Source organism: Elgaria multicarinata, chromosome 3 (assembly GCF_023053635.1).
Source record: "Elgaria multicarinata webbii isolate HBS135686 ecotype San Diego chromosome 3, rElgMul1.1.pri, whole genome shotgun sequence".
Classification (NCBI taxonomy): Eukaryota; Metazoa; Chordata; class Lepidosauria; order Squamata; family Anguidae; genus Elgaria; species Elgaria multicarinata.
In genome coordinates this window covers 108,198,643-108,207,089 of record NC_086173.1, presented here as the reverse complement: position 1 = coordinate 108,207,089, position 8,447 = coordinate 108,198,643, and the positions used below count along the sequence as shown (strand labels likewise).

The 8,447-nt window shown below is 41.9% G+C and overlaps 1 protein-coding gene across 1 annotated transcript; it reads right to left on the bottom strand.

Annotated features, from left to right (window-relative positions):
- Positions 1–5,285: 5,285 nt before the first annotated feature.
- On the bottom strand, positions 5,286–6,749 carry HRH1 (histamine receptor H1). The gene has a single exon (XM_063123381.1). It carries the CDS (start codon positions 6,747–6,749, stop codon positions 5,286–5,288), a length of 1,464 nt encoding a protein of 487 aa, XP_062979451.1.
- Positions 6,750–8,447: the final 1,698 nt, after the last annotated feature.

Below are 8,447 nucleotides of genomic sequence, written 5' to 3'. Positions count from 1 at the left end.
CTACCCACCCAATAAGTATAAAATGCACTGCCCATTCCTATGCTTGTTTTCTCAGGGCTTCTCCGCATGGATCTTTTATCCTGTGGTTGAGATTGGTTATGCACTGAGGTTTGTGGGTCCTTTGTCAACCTCCAGTGCCTCTCCTGTGCTTTCTGAGCATTTCCGCAGCTTACTTTGAAATGGAAATATTGAGCTAATGGAAAGATTAGCTATCAATCAGTCTGTCTTGTATGTGAAAACAGGTCATGGTGCTATATATACAGCCACTAGATGGTGCTGTTGTTAATGAAAAATATAGTTCTTGCAGATAAATAGAGGAAAATGGTGGGGAGAGGGAAGCTCATCTTATACCACAAAGAATCCGGAAGCAGAAGCCCCAGTAAAATCGTGGGATAAAAAGCCTCAGTGTGGAGATCTCACAAAGTAAGTTTCAATGGGATTTCTTAGCAAGGGGGCTCCTGGTATTCAAAGAGCATCTCTCTTCTACTGTAAGCTACAAGCAGAATTGCAATTGAGTTTCTATTGGGGATGCTGATCTTTTGTGTTTTTCTGTCCATACTATTAGGGATGTGCTCCGCTTCTAATTGGACCGTAGAAGCAGGAGCGGAGCGGGGGGCTTCGCCTGCCCTTAAGGCGGAGGCGAAGAGGATTGGGGGGCCGGCGGAGCGTGGCGAAGAGGATCGAGGTGAAGGCGGATCCTTCGCCTCGATCCGGAGCTCCGCCGGAAAGGTAAGTGGGGTTTACCGGGCCCTGCCGCTGTCCCCTCGCCCTCCTCTCCCTTACCTGCCTCCGTCCGCGGTCCGTCAGCGTCTTCAATTGAGCCCGCGGTTCCAGCAGGAAGTCTGGGCCGCTTGCGGCCCAGGCTTCCTGGTGGAACCGCGGGCTCAATTGAAGACGGCGACGGACCGCGGACGGAGGCAGGTAAGGTCCCCCTCTCCCTTGGTCCCTTACCGGGCTCTGCCGCCGTCGCCGCATGGGCGGCGACAGCAGCAGGGCCCGGTAACCCCCCCATGGGGGGGAACGGAGCTCCGATCCGGATCCGGAGCTCCGAGCGGAGCGGAGTGGGCACAGGCGGAGTGGGGGCGGGGCGGAGCGGAGCGGCCCGATCCGAAAATGGCGGATCTGAAAGTGAAGCGTAGTGGGGGGTCCGTGCACACCCCTACATACTATGATGTATGGCCAGAACAGCATGACGTAGCTGTGTGGATGGGAAAAAGAAGGTCCAATTCACCAAAAAGTAATTTTTTAATGACTCCCACCCCAAAAAATCCTTTAAAAAAAACTTCTAACTTGTGCTATAGTATTTGTTTGTTTCAACAATATTGAACTCTTCCATAAGTATGAGTCTGTTTAGTGTTAATTTTCAACGGGGGAGAATTAAGGGCACACAGTATTATTATGCCTGTGGGCACCATGGTTCTTGCATGGACGTATGACACCCACAAACCTCTCTACTCCCTGCCCCCTTAAAAAATATTTTCAATAAAATTCTCAGAAAACATTAGAGTAGTATTTTCTCTCACACACTTTTTAGCCCCTGTTCTTCCCCTTTCTCTTCCCTCTCCCCTTTGCTTTGCTGTTTCCCCCTATTTAGCTTCACTATTTCTCTCCTCACTTCTTTATCTTGCTGTATTTCTCCCTCTCAGCTTCTAGTCTTCCTCTTCCCTCTAGCCCTTTGCCTTGATATTTCCCCCTACCCTCCCAGCCTCTAACCTCACTATTTCTCTTCCCCCACAACATCTTTAACTCACTTTTGACTAGCCAGACTCCCATGTTAACCTGTATGTGACAGGCCACATTCTCCGTTGAAGCCATTTTGTGGTGGTGCTCTCAGCAGTTTCTCACATTCACAAATGTGCCCACAGATCCTCAGGTACTGTAATTATTCCAATTCTTTCTAAAAAGCTCAAAGTGTGTGTAACAGAAGAGTCAGGTCCAGGGGTCCCACTAAGCCTCCAGACAACTCCTTCCAGCATTCAGAGTGGCTTTTCACTGCTTTCCAAACTCCTTGCTCCATGCAAGTTGGAGAAGGGAAATGACATGATATAGCCACACCCCAGGAAATAAGACTGTCACACAAAGGAGAAAGGGGTGGAACATTTCCAACACATCACCCCTGCTTCATGGACACTTCTTCCACCAGGTGTTTCAATTGCATGTTTCCCTGTCTACATATCAGAGAAACTGCATGAATATTCTACTCTTTCACCCAATGCTGCTTCTAGGTTATTTGCATTGTAAAGTAGAAGCAAATGATATTGAATTGGTATTAAACATATTTAGTGCCAATAGAAATGACTTTCAGATGCAAACACCCCTGAAATAGCATCCCTAATAGGAGATATGGAAAATCAATTAAAGTAATATACTGAAAAAGAAGTTGATTGCAAATTCTCCTTATAAAAACAGAATTTATTTCTAAGATAACTCAGATTCTTCACAATTTTATGAATTAACACTATCTTTACACATACATGCTGCTAATATAATAATATAAAGGGGAAAGCTTTTAGAAGTTTCACATCTAACATTTCACTCAGCTTTGTAATGTATGAAGTACCCTAAAAAGTAACACAGAGAGCATATTTCTTCAACATTTCAAGTGTCATATGTTGACTACATAGAATAGCACATTTTCAAGAGACGCATGTTTCAATTAAAGCATATTGTTTATTCACTTCACAAAATGTAAGTTGCAATCAAAAGATGAGGAGTGTGATCCAAAGAAATAGGATCCCATTTTATTGGAATTTTCATTGGAACTCTCAGAATTCTCAAATATGCTTTTTCAAAGAACAATTTAGAGATTTACAGCACATTCCTATACATATCTACTGAGAAGTAAGTCCAGCTGAATTTAATAGGGCTTACTTCCAGATAATTGGATGTAGGATTGCTGCCTTAGGTTTATCTACCTGACTTTGGCTTGTATCCATTTGCTCTTGTATACATTTTCTAAAAGTAGATACCATTCAAACAAGATGCATTGTTATGAACGTTGTGCAAACATGTCATGCCTTTGTCAGGCAAATTGCCTAGGTAATAGCCCAGAATAGCCAGAGGATGCTTTTTCAATAACAAGGAAATACCTGGATCTTCCTTGAGTGTGCTGAATCTGGGAAACCAGTAAGGTACAGTAGGTGGCATTTAGCATGATGCAGGGGAAAGAGGGTGCCTCATACTAATAGTTGTGGTTGGGGGAAGGGATGTCATCAGAATGGTGACCTAGGTGACTATGAGTCATCTGCCTCTCCAATGCCTTCCCCATCCCACAGGTTTCTGGTGAACTGGCCACTGCACGCTCTAGTCTGGTGGCGCTGTTGGTGTACACCAGGTCAGTTCCTAATAAGTGCCCCCCCCCAAAAAAAGGCAAAGGGGTAGAAAAAAGAATGTTGTTAATAAAAGAACTCTGAAGCGTTTCTGACCTAGGTCCTTCCTCAGGGTAATCTAAAAAGACAACATATAGTATTTATTCACTCACATAACCACAATTGTATATGATTGATACAATGGCATTTATGTGAGTATATAGATATAATTTATTGTCTTTTTACTCATTCCTAGATAGTAATAGTCTAACCACTGTGGTTCATGTAGTTGTAACCTTACTATTAGATTACTGTAATGCATTCTTTGTGCAGCCTTTTTTTGGAAGCTGCAGATTGTGCCTTGTTTGGAAGCTGCAGCTAGTGCAGAATTTCCTGTGCTAAAGGAACTGCACTGGCTGCCTATTAGCTATTAAGATCTTCAAAGGAGACCTTTTTGACTGTTCCACAACCAAACAAATGTTGCCATGTAATATCTTGAAAGTGGGTCTTGGCAATAGTAGCACCTACCCTCTAGGCTACAGTTTGGGAGGCAGAAAATGTAGTGTGTTTTAAACATTTTCTGAAAACATACATGTTTATGCCAGCTTCTCCTGGTTTACAATTAATTGTCATGATTCTGCTTCATTTTAATGTCTCTTCTTATTGTTTCTCTTGATCTAACATTTGTTGTTGAAAGTTGAAACATTTTAATTTTGTGCATTTTTAATGTTTTAGTGCTGTGTATTTTTAACCTTTATGTAAACCACTTTGAGATTTTAATAAATGAGGTTGTCTAAAAGTATTACTAATAAATAAATTAATAAATAATATATGATATTTAGGTTTGTGTGAGTGAGAATAGAAGCATTTTTAAGAGAAAGTTAACAAGAGCTGAGCTGAAGGGTCTAAGTTAAAAGCATTTGGGAGCACAGAGATGCCTCTGTTTGGGATTTATGGTGTAGTGGATTTGTTGCTTGTAGGATGCTATGCTGTCTGTCTCCACCAGTGCTCAACTTGCACATTTGTAAATAAATCCAAATATTACAGACAAGTCCCCAGTGATCTCTTCTTCAAGAGGAGGGCAACCAGGGGTCTGGAAACAAAGCCCTGTGAAGAGAGACTGAAACAACTGGGCATGTTTAGCCTACAGAAGAGAAGATTGAGGGGAGACTTGATAGCACTTTTCAAGTACTTAAAAAGTTGTCACACAGAGGAGGGCCAGGATCTCTTCTTCATCATCCCAGAGTACAGGACACGGAATAACGGGCTGAAGTTACAGGAAGCCAGATTCCAGCTGGACATCAGGAAAAACTTCCTGACTGTTAGAACAGTATGACAATGGAACCAGTTACCTAGGGAGGTTGTGGGCTCTCCCACACTAGAGGCATTCAAGAGGCAGCTGGACAACCATCTGTCAGGAATGCTTTAAGGTGGATTTCTGCATTGAGCAGGGGGTTGGACTCGATGGCCTTATAGGCCCCTTCCAACTCTATTATTCTATGATTCTAGGAGCAAAACTCAAGGTAACTGCCCCTGAATCTTCTTACCCTTTGGGAGCATGTCCATGAACATACAATTGGACAAGGGACTGAAGCAAACTGACCAGTGAACCGAAGAAACTTTGGCTTCAGAAACCAGATTACCTACAATATACTTCAAGCTCTCAGTGTTTTTCTGAACAAGGAGTTGCAAATCATCCCCCCATGAAAAAAAGCCAATAAAATATTTACAAAAGGACAGCAATCTTGAGGCTGAAACCTGAGGTTATAGGAGACATGGTAAGTATGTGTTCTTGTGTCAATTCTTTCTAAGATTACAATTTAAGCATTTGTCTAGTAGGGGAAAATATGTGTTTCCTTTTTTGTTTTAATTCTTCTAAAACCATCTGCTCCATCTACAATTCTTCTGCAAATTCTATTTTTCTTTCTAACACAATACTGCTGATCCTCCTACCCTCAATATATTTTCCACGATAAATTAGCTTTTAATATGAAATATATTTTTGAAAGCTTTTTTGAAATTCTCATTACAGAATGGGTATATAAATGGATTTAATGTGGAATTCACATAGCCAAGCCAAATAGTAAACATGTGAACAGGGCGATTGTAACAGCTTTCACAAAAGGCCATGACCATAAATAACACAAAATATGGAATCCAGCACAGCATAAAGGCTGCCATTATAATGCCTAACTGTTTGGCTGCTTTTCTGTCTCTGTTGACATGCAAGCTTTGATTTTGGCTAATGGAATAAGTGCGCAGCCTCCCCCATGTCTTTTTCAAGTAGCGGAGACTTGCTGGGTCTTTTCTACTGGTATATTGAGGGAAACACCCTTCAGTATAAGAATTTTGCTCCAGAGTGGGATCAGAATCATGTCCAGTGGAAAGTTTCTCTGCAAAAGTCTGCTGTTCTGATGTTTTGCTGAATTCATCATCTTGGGGACAAGGACCTTCTGCATTCTGAATACTTTCACTGGCACAGGTATACTTCCTCTCTGTACTGACTATTTCTATGTTATTCTGCACTATGGCTAGAGGGAAACAGCTCAGCTTCCCTACTTTATGGTCACGTCCTCTAAGAAAACTCCTTGGGATTTTATCAAAATTGCTTGACAGATGTCTAACCTCCGTCCTTTTGTTCTGATCAAAGTTGTCATTTTTGTTAGGGACATATCCTATATATTTACTTGCATTTTGGGAACAAATATTTTGCATTTCTTGCAGTGTTCCAATGTGCACATCTGTTTTTCCTGAGGCAGATCTAAATGACCCTTTTATGAGTTCTCGATGCCGACAATGCCTCCGGACAGCCTTGTATATTTGTAGATAGAACCACAGCATCAGTAATGATGGGACATAAAAGTTGATCATGGCTGTCAAGACTTTAAACCACGTGGTTCTGCAAAAATCTGTTTCACATATATTTTCATCATCAGTTCCATTGTTAATAGTTGTGCTGCTCAGGTTTGTAAAGTTACGCCAGCCAAGAATTGGGATTACCCACATAAAAGAGAGCAGCCAAGCTACTGAAATCATGATAGAGGCTCTAGTTTTGGTCCTGTACTTGAGATATTGTAGTGGCTGTTGGACAGAACGGTAGCGATCTATACAGAGTATGAAGAGACTGAATATGGAGGCTGTGCTGGCCACATAATCCATTGACAGCCAAAACAGGCAAGCATTTCTTGTCAGTATCCACTTATCATGCAACAGGTACACAATGTTTAGTGGCATGACAGCTGCACCAACTATAACATCCGCACAGGAAAGGCTGACAATATAAAGGTTCCCAACTGTCTGCAATTTCTTTTCTGTTTTCACTGCATACAGGACCAAAAGATTCATGACAACTGTGACAAATGAGATGCTTCCCAAGGTCAGTCCTAAGACAGGTTGAACCACTGTAGAATTCTTGTTTGTGGTTCTGTCAGGCACACACATCTTTTGTCTAAAGCTAGAAATGGGGGAAGGGGGATCAAAGTATTGACATATTTCAGTCTGGTTTACTGTGGTTGGTTTCTTTGCAGTTACCTTAGTGAATCTGTGAATGAAAAGAAATATGTTTCAACAATAGGATAAACATCCCAACAATATTTACATCTAAACAAATAAAAGTAAAGAGTGGGTAAACTGGAGGATAAATGATTAAGAAACTACATAGAAATATTTGTAAGAACTCTTTTGCTCAAATATTAAATGTTTTTCAAGTAGTCATCCTTCATATTATATACAGTATATGTTCACTGGGTTCGCACAACATGACAACATTGTTGGGTTATCTGAACCCAGACTGATTCCCCCAGGGTGATTTGTGTGTGGGCAAGCCACCCCAACAATCCATGTCTTATTCTTGGGGCTTGTTGTACCCATGATGAGCTAGTGTGTCGTTCAAATCTGGACATGCCAGCTGTTTTGGGCAATGGGTAGTGAGCCACTCAGCAAGAGCAGCAGAAACTCTTGCTGCTCTTCCTGAATTCAGCCCCAATTGCTCTTCACAATGGCGGCTGAGCTGCTTTAAGTGCCCCTTGCCAGTGACAGCCCCTCCAACTGTGCCCTTGTCCTCATGCCAATTGTGACCCCTCAAAAATGTGCAAATGGGATCTTTTTTAAAAAAATATTTTTTGTTGTCTGTCTTTTGCAATACTGCAAGTTTGAACGTATGGCTGTCCAATGTGTGCAGTAAGGTGTGGCAAAATGGAGTAGTTAACATACAGAGAAATTGATGTGGCTGCATATAGGCCAATTTGTGCACAGTTCTGAAGGACTAGCAGAGGAATTACAGAAATGAGGGACCCAGTAGCGCAATTCAGAAGCACCAAAAATGGGGTGGGGGGAGAGATACCACTTGGCAATGGGATTATCTCACTTTTATGTATTGAACTCACTTTTCGATACTTCCCTGCGTTTCCAGCTGCTCCAGAAAGGGGAGGTATTAACTCCCCAGATCCACAGCAAGAAGTCAATAATGTGGGGAGTTGGGGCCCAATCCAGATTTGCCCACATCTGTGCCTGCAATTTACATTTCTAGATACTGATCCATTGAAACAAATGGTAAATTGCAGATCTGTGCCCCCCACCTCCTATCCTTATTGGGTCCCTTGCACTTCTTTTGATTACAAAAGGGGGGAAAAGATGTAACTAGCAGCTTTAAAGTACGATGTAGTTGCCTTTTAGGGCACTGTGATCTATCTTATGAATATATGAAAACATAGAACACAATGCCCTGACTGAATGTTTTATCTAAATGAATTGGGCCTTAATAAATAATACCTTTTCAGTGCACCTTAGAAGTTGTTGATCCTGTTTTAGTGCCTCCTTCCTTTTTCCTATGTTAGACGCCATGGATGGGGAGAGAAGTAGAAGGTATCACCTTGCCATCCTGTATTCAATCATTGTCAAATCCATAAGGCCTAATCATGTCATCCTCTCCAACCTGTTCTACTGTCTTCTCAATCATCTGGACCCCAACATCTCTTTGCCTTGTCAATGACCCCCTAGCAGGTTGTCCTAGCCAGGCTATGTGTGATGTACAACCACACACAGGACCGAATGGCCTCTTGGGAATTCCAGATTTCAAGAGGCTAACAAGCAACCTTCCAAAAACATTTGTATATGAAAACCCTGAAGTCAATCTATTTT